Below are 15,931 nucleotides of genomic sequence, written 5' to 3'. Positions count from 1 at the left end.
TGGTGGACATATTATTATAGAAATTTGAGTGCATGTTTCCAGCTCGGACAAGGGTGCTTTGATCAAATACAGACGTATTCACAGTCGTGATAAACCCTTCAAATGTGTTCAGTGTGATTATGCAAGTACGTGGAAGAGTGATTGGTCAGACATCAACGCATTCATAGTGGTGAAAAACCCTTTAAATGCGAACAGTGCGAATATGCCAGCTCGGACAAGGGTGCTTTGATCAAACACAGACGTATATTTCACAGTCGTGAAAAACCCTTGAATGCGAACAGTGCGAATATGCCAGCATGGGCAAAGGTTCTTTGATCAGACATGAACATATTCACAGTGGTGAAAAACCCTTCAAATGCGATCAGTGTGACTATAAATGTACGCTCAAGAGTAATTTGAACAGACAGACTCAAACTCTGTCCTGGTGTTACGAATGAAGCTGTACAAAAGATATCCGAGATAAAGTTTACTCCAAAACACATTGTGAAATATGATTCTCCTGCACCAACAATATCGTCACAGCTTTGTTCAGTTTGGTTTAAACCTTCTAAATATACTCCGGATAAATATAAGGATTCTAAAAATCATTGTAATCCATGTCGAAACCTTTCAAAACACATCAAGACTCTAGGAAATCGTGTTTATGCTTCACCATCATCGAAGTGTCCCTTTAAATTCTTATCTCCGAGAAGTAAAAGCAAGCGTCAATCTCACCTAAGAGTCCGAAGGCACAGGCTTTTTGAATCCAATAAAAGAATGAAAGCTAAATGCAATGAATATGAACTAACTCTATCCTCAAGTCAAAGCAGGGAATTATCAAATGTGACGAAAATAATAAACAAAGATTTTTCAAACGAGTTGAATGAACTACTCAATCAAAATCCAGAAAGAAGTGGAACATTAAAAGACATTTGGGAGAAAGATTGTGCTATACATATAGAGCAAGATAAACAGCAATTTCAAGAAGATCAACTGAGGAATGGTAAGCCATCCTTAATCCTGCAGCACTACAAAATTACATTTCTTTAATTGTTTTTTTATACTATTTACTAAGAAAAGGGATTAAAAGGAAACAAGTGGAGCACCATAACATACCGCATAGGTAAATAGCCACGTTGACTGTTGTTGGTCATTGAGGCATATTTGACCTGTAGTGGGGCTAGGGCTAGGAAGTTATAAAAATCATTTCGTAATTCACGTCGCGTTGAGGCGAGAAGCCAGTGGGGCGGGGCTCTGCGAGAGACGCACGTGTGGATAGTAGAAAAGTTAAAATTTGACAAATTTACCTTATGCTCTGAATAATTTTATAACTTCCCGATGGGAGCTTTCACCTAAAGCAATGTTCATGGCAAACAACATGAGTGACACTAGGTAATAATTGTCAAAATATTTTCTAGCCCTTGCCATAGCTTGGAGCCATGCAGCCTACGAAGCTATACAAAGTTTTGGAATTATTCAATTACCTAGTTGGAGAAGCGTGCAAAGAAAAATGTCAAAACATCTGGATGGACCTGGTATCAATTTTGATTACTTGAAAGAGCAGAAAAGTTGTTACTAGGATTTCATCAAAGAAGAAGTGGCTAATGGGAAATTGGAACCCAAACGTGATGGACTACTTATTTTCGATGAAGTCAAAGTTACAGCTAAAGTCATTTGGAACTGCAAAAACCACAAGTTGGTTGGGCTTGCTATGACCCACGAACAACTTTCTAGTTTGGACGATATTCTAAGGGAGCGGTAGCTCCCTTAGATAAGGCCTGATGACGGCTTTAATGTATAAGGAAGGTTTTTGGATTGGTTTTAACTTTTTTCGTATTAAGTTTATTGTTTCGAAATTTTTCTACTGAACTAAAATCCGGGCCCTTAATATGTGGTAAAAATTTCAAGATGATCCACCTAATAGTTTATTTTATAAAGCATAAAGTTGCTAAGGGTGGTTTTCATTTCCATAAAATTAATCACAGATTTTGGCGAAAAACTAGAGAATCTCCATAGAAATAACATGGGAAATTTTCCAAACTTACCCATTTTGTGACTACCCTTACAAAAATAACTATACGTTTGATAGATTTGAAAACGGTCTTAAATGAAAGCCCCATTTTTAAAGTGGGCGCCAATTTTTGTTTCATTAAGAAAAACAAAGTTTAAGTATTGTTTTTAATAGTTTTAAGTACCTGCTCCGAATTACGTGGTTTACCTTTAAACTGTGGAACTTAAGACTTTTTTGCTTGGGTTAAGTAATAAAGAAAGTCATTCTAGCACTTACGTCGTTTTACTGCGGATAATCAAATTGGTAGGGCAATTAGCTAGCTTAATTGTCATTATAACTATTGCGCGTCCAAATAATTTAGTTGCGAAGTACAGATTAAACTGAATTAAACAAAATATGCAATTAAATATAATTAAACAAAATAAGCAATTAAAGATAATTACCAGTTATAGACAGTTTTCGCGAGTCTAAACTATAATATCTGTTTGTGTACAAGTCTACGGAATCTGTTTAAGCGCAGACCTACAGAATATTTTTGTGCAAAGGGGTATAAAATCTCTTTGTGCAGAGGCCTATGCAATCTTTTTGTGCACAAGTCAGTGGCATATTTTTGTTTCCAGGTCTTTTCGTGCACAGGCCTATGAAATATTGTTTTACACAGGCCTATGGTATATTGTTTTACACAGGTCTACGGAATGTTTTTGTGCAAATCTGCATGGAATCCTTTGGAGTATAGGAGTATGGAATCTTCTGTGCACAGGTCTATGGAATTTTTTGTTCATGGGTCTATGGTATATTTATGTGCACAAGTCTGAATATTCTTTACGTGCACACAAGTCTGAATAATCTTTACGTGCACACAAGTCTGAAGAATCTTTACGTGCACACAAGTCTGAAGAATCTTTACGTGCACACAAGTCTGAAGAATCTTTACGTGCACACAAGTCTGAAGAATCTTTACGTGCACACAAGTCTGAAGAATCTTTACGTGCACACAAGTCTGAAGAATCTTTATGTGCCCAAGTGAAAAATCTTTATTTGTACAGGTCTACGACTTCTGTTTGTGCACAGGTCTACGACTTCTGTTTGTGCACAGGTCTATGGAATCGGATTTGCTCATTTCTATGACATCTCTTTTTGCGCAAGTGAATAACATTTGTTTATGCACAAGTCTAAAACATCTGTTTGTACAGTACACAAGACTAAAACATCTGTTTGTGCACAAGAATAAATCATCTGTTTGTGCACAAGTCTAAATCATCTGTTTGTGCACAAGTCTAAATCATCTGTTTGTGCACAAGTCTATAACACCTGTTTGTGAGCAATTGTATAACACCTGTTTGTGAGCAATTGTATAACACCTGTTTGTGAGCAATTGTATAGCACCTGTTTGTGAGCAATTGTATAGCACCTGTTTGTGAGCCATTCTATAACACCTGTTTGTGAGCAATTCTATAACACCTGCTTGTGAACAAGTCTATAACACCTGTGAGTGAACAAGTCTATAACACCTGTGAGTGTGAGGAAAAATTTTTAGCATAGGGATATGGAATGTTTTTGTGCAGAGGTCCATGGAATATTTTTGTGTACAGGTATATGGAATGTTTTTGTGCAAAAGTCCGTGGAATGTTTTTGTGCAAAAGTCCGTGGAATATTTTTGTGTACAGGTATATGACTCATGTGCACAAATCTATAGAATTTGTACCTTCAAGCACCCACAAGCACCCACAAGTACCCACAAGCACCCACAAGCACCCACAAGCACCCACAAGCACCCACAAGTACCCACAAGCACCCACAAGCACCCACAAGTACCCACAAGTACCCACAAGCACCCACAAGTACCCACAAGTACCCACAAGCACCCACAAGTACCTACAAGTACCCACAAGCACCCACAAGTACCCACAAGCACCCACAAGTACCTACAAGCACCCACAAGTACCTACAAGCACCCACAAGTACCTACAAGCACCCACAAGCACCCACAAGTACCTACAAGCACCCACAAGTACCTACAAGCACCCACAAGTACCTACAAGCACCCACTAGTACCTACAAGCACCCACTAGTACCTACAAGCACCCACTAGTACCTACAAGCACCCACTAGTACCTACAAGCACCCACTAGTACCTACAAGCACCCACTAGTACCTACAAGCACCCACAAGTACCTACAAGCCCCTACAAGCACCCACAAGTACCTACAAGCACCCACATGTACCTACAAGCATCCACAAGTACCTACAAGCACCCACAAGTACCTACAAGCATCCACAAGTACCTACAAGCACCCACAAGTACCTACAAGTACCCACAATTACCAAAGGCAGTTGGTTACATAATTTATTAGTGTGGGGGACCTTTTCCAACTTAACTTGTTAGCTCACACAAAGCTAGGTCCCCTTGTTTTTTAACCACCACGAAATATGAACCAAATAGCTTTAAAAGTGCTAACATCATAAACTGACTCTTTACACTGCTTAAATATCGCAGATTGGAATGGTTTTGAAAATTTTAATTTAAACATACTTAGACTTAATTATAGTCAATGAAAATTGCTTAGCGGAATGTTAGGTGTTGTACCTTCCATTTAAAACCGTTTTCAAGTCTAACAAACGTATAGTTTTTCTAAAATCGGATTAACCGGAATGTTTTTTTCCAAAAATTTCCCATGTTAGGGATGGGAAAAATTCCTGTTTTTCAACAAAAGGTGTGATGAATTTTTTGGAAATGAAAACCACCCTTAGCAACTTTATTTTTTATAAAATTAACTAATTAATGGATCTCTCAAAACAGTTAATGCAATACAAAAAAACTACATCCAAACAAAAACCCTCCTTATACATTAAGAGCAGTATGAAGTCTTATCTATGAGAGCTACCGCTCTCTCAGAATAATTAGTATGGAAAATACACTAATACAGTAACGTTCAAGGCAACTTCATTAAAATGTAATGCTGAGGCGAACGAAAACACAGTGTTTATGAAACGAATTAAGCGTTGTTCACCAAAAGCCTTAGTGGATGAGTAAACGAGCATATCAATTAGAAAGGGACGAACATCAACTTAAATGGAGATGGAACTTTGGCTCAAAATCGAACGGCCTTATTTTAAACTTTTCTTTGCTTTCACCATATTCAACGGATTTTCAGTGAATCAAATGCTAGGTAACGCCGCGTAAAGTTAAGTTACCAATTTATTTCGTTCTGGCACCCCTCTCTATTGTCAAAGTATTTTTGGTCGAAATAATTACCAGCGATAATAAGAAATGAGTAAAGACCTTTGGGAAAGAGGGCATTTTATTTTTTTTTAAAAATAACATAAAAAAGTGTGAACGTTTTGTCCAACACATTAAAATATGTTACGGGTCCAGAATAGTAGGTTCTTAACAGGCTAGGGGTTCGTCGCATTACCAGTCTATAGAAGAACTCAATCAAACCCGTTTTAAAACTTCTCAGTAGTGTTACCGATATAAACCAGGCAGCTTGGTCATATCAGAAGCCGGTCATATTCGGAAAGATGATAAATTCAAACTAACAACTTTCGAAAATATATATGTAGATTAAAATTTGATCATTGAGACAATATACAGAATGCAAAGTTATACCAGGAGTTCATAATAACCCCCGAAGTAGATTAAACAGTAAAATTCAGCCAATTAAACCTCTATACGTCATAAACCTACTAAGTACTGGAAAAACAACAAGTTTGAATTCGACAATTTTCCTATCTCTGTTGTTTAAAGCCGATGACGAAGTTAAAGTAATTAAAACGCAAATGAAGATCCAGGACTAGGCTAAGAAAATTACGGTAAATTACGCGGTGTTACAACAGTATATAGTGTCCCAAGAATCTTTTCTCCGAAAATGAGCGGCGCTTCCGTTAATACTATTTAGAATGGAGAAATTTAAAGGATTGTTACATACACAGTTTCAGCCCATTCAGAGGATCAAATATGGTTATTGTCCAACACATTTAAAATATAAATCCATCTATTCATACATGTGCCTTCTACTTTTATGTGCTATCAATTGAGACTTCTGCGTACATTTATAGTCACACCGATCACATTTGAAGGGCTTCTTACCACTGTGAATGCGTTCGTGTCTGATCAAACTACTCTTGTGCGTACATTTATATTCGCACCGATGACATTTGAAGGGTTTTTCACCACTGTGAATGCGTTGGTGTGCGATTAAATTCCACTTCCGCGGACTTGCAAAGTCACACTGATCACATTTAAAGGGTTTTTCACCACTGTGAATGCGTTGATGAATGTTCAGAGAACTCTTCTGTGTGAATCCATAGTCACACTGATCACATTTGAACGGTTTGTCACCGCTATGAATGCGTTTATGTCTGATGAAATCGCACTTATACTTGCATGTATAGTCACACTGATCACATTTGAAGCGTTTTCCTTCTTTACCCTTTCTAATGCGACGTTGTAGGTCCTTTTTATATTCAGTTGAATATTTGAGCCCCGTTTTACGTTTCTTGTCGAAATTACCTTCAGAAAATATAAAAAACCACAATCATATAATTTATAATTTAGCATCAAAAATACAATTACATTCAAGCGAACATCATAAAAAAGGTAATGCGTACGAAAACGCAGTGTTACAGAAAAAAGGAGTGTTGATCAATCAAGGCGTTAACCGATGAGTAAACGAGCATAACAACAAAAAGGGGATGATGATTAACTTAAATAAATGCAAATCCGAAAGGCTGTACTTTTAACTTTTCTTTGCTCGCAAACTAAATTTCATTGACTCGTTTTAAGATAGGTTCATCAGAACTTAAAGCAAAGTGAAACTAGTGTCGCAGTATGTACGACTGATTTAATTACAAAAATAGGAGGTTCACAATTGTTATGAATCATTAAAGAGCAGGATAAGAACAGATGCGCGAACATTTGTCGTAAGTCCCGCCATGTGGAGGTTAGACAGTTCCGGTAAGTTGCCGAAACCTTACCCCTAACGGTTACAAATATATAAAACATAAAAACGTCATATATCATTTATAATTAGTATAGAAAATACACTAATACAGTAACGTTCAAGGGAACTTCATTAAAATGTAATGCTGAGGCGAACGAAAACACAGTGTTTATGAAAAGAATTAAGCGTTGTTCACCAAAAGCCTTAGTGGATGAGTAAAGGAGCATATCAATTAGAAGGGGACGAACATCAACTTAAATGGAGAAGGAGCTTAGGCTCAAAAATCGAACGGCCTTATTTTAAACTTTTCTTTGCTTTCGCCATATTCAACGGATTTTCAGTGAATAATATCAGAAATATATTACCTTACACGAAGTTCACTTCTCCCTACCTCGCGCCGGCCATCATCTATGAAGTATTTTTACAGGCTAGAAACGGTACCGTTCCTCCCGAACAGCGAGGCAGAGAGGTGAAAATAAAAACACTAGCGTCGCGTAGTGAGAAAAATGTGCGTAAAACCGGTTTTTTCCGAGTGTGGTATTGGGGAGAGCCCTGTTGTTTACTTTCGTTGGAGCTCGTACGAGCAAGTAAAATTTTCTCTTCGCGACTAGGGCGCGTCGGGAGGGGGAAAAATTCACGCCTCTTCACTCTTGCAAAGTTTTTTTTCGGGTTTTCTCTTCATAGATGATGTCCACGGTACTAACCATTATTGAAGTGAACTTCGTGTAAGGTAATATATTTCTGATAATATGCTAGGTAACGCCGCGTAAAGTTAAGTTACCAATTTATTTCGTTCTGGCACCCCTCTCTATTGTCAAAGTATTTTTGGTCGAAATAATTACCAGCGATAATAAGAAATGAGTAAAGACCTTTGTGAAATAGGGCATTTTATTTTTTTAAAAAATAACATAAAAAAGTGTGAACGTTTTGTCCAACACATTAAAATATGTTACGGATCCAGAATAGTAGGTTCTTAACAGGCTAGGGGTTCGTCGCATTACCAGTCTATAGAAGAACTCAATCAAACCAGTTTTAAACCTTCCCAACAGTGTTGCCGATATAAACCAGGCAGCTTGGTCATATTCGGAAAGATGATAAATTAAAACTAACAACTTTCGAAAATATATATGTAGATTAAAATTTGATCATTGAGACAATATACAGAATGCAAAGTTATACCAGGAGTTCATAATAACCCCCCGACGTAGATTCAACAGTAAAATTCAGCCAATTAAACCTCTATACGTCATAAACCTACTAAGTACTGGAAAAACAACAAGTTTGAATTCGACAATTTTCGTATCTCTGTTGTTTAAAGCCGATGACGAAGTTAAAGTAATTAAAGACGCAAATGAAGATCCAGGACTAGGCTAAGAAAATTACGGTAATTTCGGAAAATGGTAAATTACGCGGTGTTACAACAGTATATAGTGTCCCAAGAATCTTTTCTCTGAAAATGCGCGGCGCTTCCGTTAATTCGAATTAGAATGGAGAAATGTATAATGGATTGTTACAAACACAGTTTCAGCCCATTCAGAGGATCAAATATGGTTATTGTCCAACACATTTAAAATGTAAATCCATCTATTCATACATGTGTCTTTTACGTATATGTACTATCAAATGACACTTCTGCGTACATGCATAGTCACACCGATCACATTTGAAGGGCTTCTCACCACTGTGAATGCGTTCGTGTCTGATTAAACTACTCTTGTGCGTACATTTATATTCACAATGATCACATTTGAAGTGTTTTTCACCACGGTGAATATGTTCATGTTTGATCAAAGAACCCTTGTCCGTGCTGGCATATTCACACCGATCACATTTGAAGTGTTTTTCACCACTGTGAATATGTTCATGTCTGATCAAAGAACCTTTTTTCGTGCTGGAATATTCGCACTGTTCACATTTGAAGGGTTTTTCACTACTGTGAACGAGTTGGTGTCTTAACAAATCGCTCTTCCACGAACTTGCAAAGTTACACTGGTCACATACGAAGGGTTTTTCACCACTGTGTATACGTCCATGTTTGATCAAAGAACCCTTGTGCGTGCTGGCATATTCGCACTGTTCACATTTGAAGGGTTTTTCACCACTGTGAACGCGTTGATGAGCGTTCAAATTATTCTTCCGCGTGAATCCATAGCCACACTGATCACATTTGAACGGTTTTTCACCGCTATGAACGCGTAGATGTCTTATCAAATCGCTCTTCCACGAACTTGCAAAGTTACACTGGTCACATACGAAGGGTTTTTCACCACTGTGAATGCGTTGATGAGTGATCAAAGAACTCTTCTGCGTGGATCCATAGCCACACTGATCACATTTGAACGGTTTTTCACCGCTATGAACGCGTAGATGTACTGTCAAAGCGCACTTCCGCGTACTTGCAAAGTTACACTGGTCACATACGAAGGGTTTTTCACCACTGTGAATGCGTTGATGAATGTTCAGAGAACTCTTCTGTGTGAATCCATAGTCACACTGATCACATTTGAACGGTTTGTCACCGCTATGAATGCGTTTATGTCTGATGAAATCGCACTTATTCTTGCATGTATAGTCACACGGATCACATTTGAAGCGTTTTCCTTCTTTACCCTTTCTAATGCGACGTTGTAGGTCCTTTTTATATTCAGTTGAATATTTAAGCCCCGTTGTACGTTTCTTGTCGAATTTACCTACAGAAAATATAAAAAACCACAATCATATAATTTATAATTTAGCACCAAAAATACAATTACATTCAAGCGAATATCATAAAAAAGGTAATGCGTACGAAAACGCAGTGTTACAGAAAAAAGGAGTGCTGATCAATTAAGGCGTTAACCGATGAGTAAACGAGCATATCAACAAAAAGGGGATGATGATTAACTTAAATAAATGCAAATCCGAAAGGTTGTACTTTAAACTTTTAAATTTATACTTTTCCATAAGTTTTGCAGACCTGAAACATGTCTATAAATGTGGTCAAATTGCAGTTTTAAATTAGCAGCTGGATTTCTACTTTTCCATCACTTTTGAGAACCTGTAACATGTCTATAAAAATGGTCAAATTACAGTTTTAAACTAGCAGCTGGTATTTCTACTTTTGCATAGCGTTTGCGGAATTGCGCTGCATATTTCTGCCAGACTAGACAGTTAACAGTTAACAAACAGAAAATGTGAAAACGGCAGTCAATTTGCAGTTCTAGAAATGCTGTGAATTTTTCCCGTTTTTCGAGCTGCAGAAAATTTAGCCTTAATGTATACATATTACAGCGTGGTAGCGATAAAAAAGCGTGTATGCAGATGAATTACAGCTTAATATTTTTGTAGGGGATGAGTACATGTTGAGAATCCAAAATGAACCTCTCCAAGTCGACACGCAATTTAGAGGCTATTTTTTAATATTTAAATAAATATAATTGATATTTATTAATTTGATCGTCATTAATTTACCTTAATTCTAGTTAAATCGTTTTAAGAAACTTTATTCCTAAAATCATTTTAAACATAGCTATTGTTGACGTTTGAAGCGTAAGCCTCTTTAACAATTTTTGGAAATTTAGGGTATATAAGGCGATTGATTCAAAATAAATAATAAGAAAACCCGCAATGACCCTGCAAAGCATCTGAAACGCGCCTGCAGTGATCCTGCAAAGTATCTGAAACGCGCCTGCAGTGATCCTGCAAAGTATCTGAAACGCGCCTGCAGTGATCCTGCAAAGTATCTGAAACGCGCCTGCAGTGATCCTGCAAAGTATCTGAAACGCGACTGTAATGACCCTGTAAAGTATCTGAAATGCACCTGCAATGATCCTGCGACGTATCTGAAACGCATCTGCAATTATCCTGCTAAGTATCTGAAACACATCTGCAATTATCCTACAAAGTATCTGAAACGCGCCTGCATTGATCCTGCAAAGTATCTGAAACGCGACTGCAATTATCCCACAAAGTATCTGAAACGCGCCTGCAACTACGCTACAAAGTATCTGAAACGCGCCTGCAATTATCCTACAAAGTATCTGAAACGAGTCTGCAATTATCCAACAAAGTATCTGAAACGCGTCTGCAATTATCCTACAAAGTATCTGAAACGCGCCTGCAACTACGCTACAAAGTATCTGAAACGCGCCTGCAACTACCCTACAAAGTATCTGAAACGCGCCTGCAACTACCCTACAAAGTATCTGAAACGCGCCTGCAATTATCCAACAAAGTATCTGAAACGCGCCTGCAATTATCCAACAAAGTATCTGAAACGCGCCTGCAATTATCCAACAAAGTATCTGAAACGCGTCTGCAACTACCAGAGTCCTGCACGGGCCGGGCTCAAGCCCGGTCCGGCCCGAGGCCCGGCCCGATCGGGCCGGGCCGGGCCGGGCTTTCCACTTTTGAAAATTCTATAGGGCCGGGCCGGGTCGGGCTTTTAAAATTTTGGAAATTAACGGGCCGGGCCGGGTCGGGCTTTTAAAATTTTGGAAATTAACGGGCCGGGCCGGGCCGGGCTTTTGTTGATTATCATTTAATCCAAATTTCAAATGAAAGATAATTTAAATGAGTATAAGCTTCTAAGGACAAACGTAACGAACAATTATCAAAAGAAATGAAAAATACACAACCCTAAAGGAAATATGAATTCAAATCATTGATTTTATGTAAAAAAATATAAAAATTACAACTGAACTACGTGTAACGGGCCGGGCCGGGCCGGGCCTGTTGAATTCATGCAATGTGTCGGGCCGGGCCGGGCCGGGCTTGGTTAATGCATGTAACGGGCCGGGCCGGACCGGGCCGAAAAACCAACTATGTACTCGGACTCGGGCCGGGCTTCGGGCTTATTCAAAATGCTGAAACCGGGCCGGGCTTGGGTCGGGCCTGAAAAACTCGGCCCGTGCAGGTCTCTGGGTCGGGCCTGAAAAACTCGGCCCGTGCAGGTCTCTGGCAACTACCCTACAAAGTATCTGAAACGCGCCTGCAATTATCCAACAAAGTATCTGAAACGCGTCTGCAATTATCCAACAAAGTATCTGAAACGCGTCTGCAATTATCCTACAAAGTATCTGAAACGCGGCTGCAAGGATCCTACAAAGTATCTGAAACGCGGCTGCAATGATCCTACAAAGTATCTGAAACGCGGCTGCAATGATCCTACAAAGTATCTGAAACGCGGCTGCAATGATCCTACAAAGTATCTGAAACGCACCTGCAATTATCCTACAAATTATCTGAAACATGCCTGCACTGATCCTGCAAAATATCTGAAACGCGACTGCAATTATCCCACATAGTATCTGAAATTCACCTGCAATGATGCTGCAAAGTATCTGAAATGCACCTGCATTTATCGTACAGAGTATCTGAAACGCGTCTGAAATTATCCTGAAAAGTATCTGAAACGCACCTGCAATTATCCTACAGAGTGTCTGAAACGCGCCTGCAATTATCCTACAAAGTATCTGAAACTCGCCAGCAATTATCCTACAAAGTATCTGAAACTCGCCTGCAATTATCCTACAAAGTATCTGAAACTCGCCTGCAATTATCCTACAAAGCATCTGAAACTCACCTTCAATTATCCTACAAAGTATCTGAAACTCGACTGCAATTATCCTACAAAGCATCTGAAACTCACCTTCAATTATCCTTCAAAGTATCTGAAACGCGCCTGCAATCATCCTGCAAAGTATCTGAAACGCACCTGCAATTATCCTACAGAGTATCTGAAACGAGTCTGCAATTATCCAACAAAGTATCTGAAACGCGTCTGCAATTATCCTACAAAGTATCTGAAACGCGCCTGCAACTACCCTACAAAGTATCTGAAACGCGCCTGCAATTATCCAACAAAGTATCTGAAACGCGTCTGCAATTATCCTACAAAGTATCTGAAACGCGCCTGCAATTATCCTACAAAGTATCTGAAACGCGCCTGCAACTACCCTACAAAGTATCTGAAACGCGCCTGCAATTATCCAACAAAGTATCTGAAACTCACCTTCAATTATCCTTCAAAGTATCTGAAACGCGCCTGCAATCATCCTGCAAAGTATCTGAAACGCACCTGCAATTATCCTACAGAGTATCTGAAACGCGTCTGAAATTACCCTACAAAGTATCTGAAATACACCTGCAATGATCTTGCAAAGTATCTGAAACGCACCTGCAATTATTCTACAAAGTATCTATGAGCATCGATTGGAGGCTTTTGGCCCAAGATTAGTTTAAAGTGGAATTAGGTCCAAAATTTGTACACTGATTTTCTGGCAGGGAGTCCGTGTCTCCCACATTCGCGATTTTCGGAAGATGATAAAAATACATTAGGATTGTAAAGCGATCTCAGAGCATTTAAATGGAATACACTATGAGACTTTATACCGAGAAGGCGGAAATAGTTGCTTAGAAATACGACTTCTCAATCTAGGTACTCAAGACTATAAAAGCATAAAATGACTTGCGTGCAATTTCCGAACGAGGCGATGAGGTTTTACCTTCTGGAATCTTTGGGGCGACATCTTCAAATGTCTCCGAGTTGGACTCGGAACTATTATGCTGAACTGCAATTGGAACTTCGAGTAAATCGCTTTCCATAGAGACGGAGGTCAATTCTGATAGTTCAATTGGGTTACGTTCTACTTTAGGAACACACACTGGCACACTCAATGAACTCGGATCAACAAACAGTTCCACACTTTGATTTTGTCTATCAGTTTCCTTTGACCCTGTCAAGGCGATTTTGGATTGGTTATCATCAAGATCGTTTTCTCGGGCTCCTAGCGAATCGCTTTCGACATTTGCATCAAGAGAAAGATCCGAATGTTTTTCGACTTCAACATTCAATTCAGGAGCACGCAATTCCTTCGATTGAGTTGTATTATCTTCAGTGTCCCCCTCTGTCGAGACACTTTGTGATTTAAGAAGAGAGTCGTTACTGTTAATATTGTTCTTAATAGATTCTCGTGGCGAATCGCTTTCCGTCTTCGTGTCAGGAGACATTTCGAATTGGTTTTCGACCATAATTTTTGGTGAAGGCGCACATAGAGGCAAACTGTCACTGTAAATCGGTTTAGGGACACACGGACTCGTATTTCGCGTTATAAACCCCATATTTTCAGAATAAATTGAGGTAATTTTAGTTTCCGTGTTTGTATTGTAAACCTCCGCAACATATTGAGGTTCAAAAACAGGCGATTCTTGAATAAAATCTTCTTTGTCCAGAATGCCTTGGACACTGTGCATCACAACTGGAAGGGATAACTCCTGGCCATTAATTTCCAAATCATTTCCAACGGGTTCAGTTTTCACGTATACATTGTTAGCTAATCGATGTATTCCACTTTTATCCTGCTTTTTAAACAATTAACAATAAATTTCATTCTTAAAGTAATTCTCTTTCACTTTGACTATGAAAATGAAGAATGTTCCATACTATCAGATCTTTGATTCTCCTTTCCAACTCTTTAATGACCCTATTGAGCCTTCCAATTTCGTCAATTTGCTTATTTATCGTCAATGTTGTTTTCACTCTCTCTTTTTCCAAGTTTGAATTTAAGACATTACACTAAACAAAATGAGATTCCATTACAAAACAATCTTGGGACTTTCTTTGGCTGAACGTATTTTGAAGGGGCAAGCAAGATAGAGGAGAAACCAATGACACACAAGAAGGGGGATCAGTAACAAAGGTCCTCGTTGGGTTTCTTGGTTAATAAGGAGGGCTGTGTTACCAATCCCCTTAGATTAGAGCCAATCGTGATTGGTGGGTTCACCAATAACCTTAATTATTCACCGACCCATAGAAATGTCGGCGGACCGTTGAATTTTGTTTTTAAAAAGTCACCCGACCCCCTCAGTCCTCACCCCCGAGAGTCCTTAACCCCCCTTCCCGCCGCGTTTGCTAGAAGGAAAGACGACTTTACAGACCCTTTAATTAAGAGACAACAGGTTCGACAACTTATCCTGTGCATATAAAATTGGCTATGATCCCAAAAGGGTCTCATATTTTTGTGCTCCACCTATGCTTTGTAAAATACCTCCGATTCCAGTTTCCTAACTCGATCATCTCTAGCTTTGACTTCATTGATTAGATCATCTTTGCTCAAGTGATCATAGTTACAATTTTCCTCGTAGTCCATTTCCTAAAAACAAAGGTTCAATAACTTTCAGTTTGCCTAAAACGAGGAATATCCCAATAATTTCGCAAATACCTCTTTAATGGCCAACCTTTGAAGATTTACTAAGCTCATTTCGGAATTTTGTAAAGAGAGTTTGTGAGATTGTAAATCTTCCCTAAAATTAAATATTTTTTCAAACTGAGGGTAAATCAAAAACGAACAAATAATAAGAAAGGTTTCCCCATACATTGTAGCTTTCGCTATAAAAAGCTAAGAAAAACATGGCAAAGCTTAACTAGTTCAAAAATTGTGAAAATTAACGCTGCAATTTTGTTCAAGAGCTATCTCAGAAACCTTAGTGTGACCAAAGAGGGTAGAAAGAGGGGGGAGTAGAAGGCTTGGCTGGAGTGTTCTCGCTTTGAAAATTTACCTCTAAGCTTCCGGTGTTCGCGCGTATCTTTCTCTGCCCTCTTATTGGTTGAAATACGATGAACCGGATATTAGGAGGAAAATATAACAAATAAATAAAAAAAGAAAAGCTAGAAAACCCAAAATGCCTTGCCAAAGCCGCTAGCTTCTACTCCCACTCTTTCTTCCCTCTTTGGTGTGACGTCACCCACGCTATTTGCCCATAAAATATAACAAGTACCAAAAATGGCCGCCCACTGCCAAAGTCAATCATGTGACGTTTTACCCATGGTTCATAAAAACCCGGGTTTTTTAAAAAAAATAGCCCAGCCCACCGGGTTTTATTGGGTATTTGGGTTTTCGATCTTTAGCATATGCGTGCATGGTAGAAAGTCATTCAAAAGTAACTTCTTAATAAAAAAAGTCTTAAAATGTTTCTTTAAAAATAATAAATATTATTAAATAGTACATTTCAAGTTAAA

At 38.7% G+C, this 15,931-nt stretch overlaps 1 protein-coding gene across 1 annotated transcript in view; it reads right to left on the bottom strand.

Moving 5' to 3' along the window:
* The window catches only part of LOC149621005 (uncharacterized), a 43,519-nt gene that overhangs the window by 15,872 nt on the left and 11,716 nt on the right, over positions 1–15,931 (bottom strand). Inside the window, exons 4-5 of the mRNA XM_089854669.1 lie at positions 15,135–15,216; positions 14,961–15,065 (exon numbers count right to left, since the gene is read on the bottom strand). Of these exons, the coding sequence (XP_089710795.1) occupies positions 14,961–15,065; positions 15,135–15,216 (187 nt within the window). The remainder of the gene's footprint in view (positions 1–14,960; positions 15,066–15,134; positions 15,217–15,931) is intronic.

Source organism: Phalangium opilio, unplaced genomic scaffold (assembly GCF_054372755.1).
Source record: "Phalangium opilio isolate 3A_F unplaced genomic scaffold, DU_Popi_V2 ptg000209l_1, whole genome shotgun sequence".
In the NCBI taxonomy this organism is placed as follows: domain Eukaryota; kingdom Metazoa; phylum Arthropoda; class Arachnida; order Opiliones; family Phalangiidae; genus Phalangium; species Phalangium opilio.
This window is presented reverse-complemented; position numbering and strand designations above follow the sequence as displayed.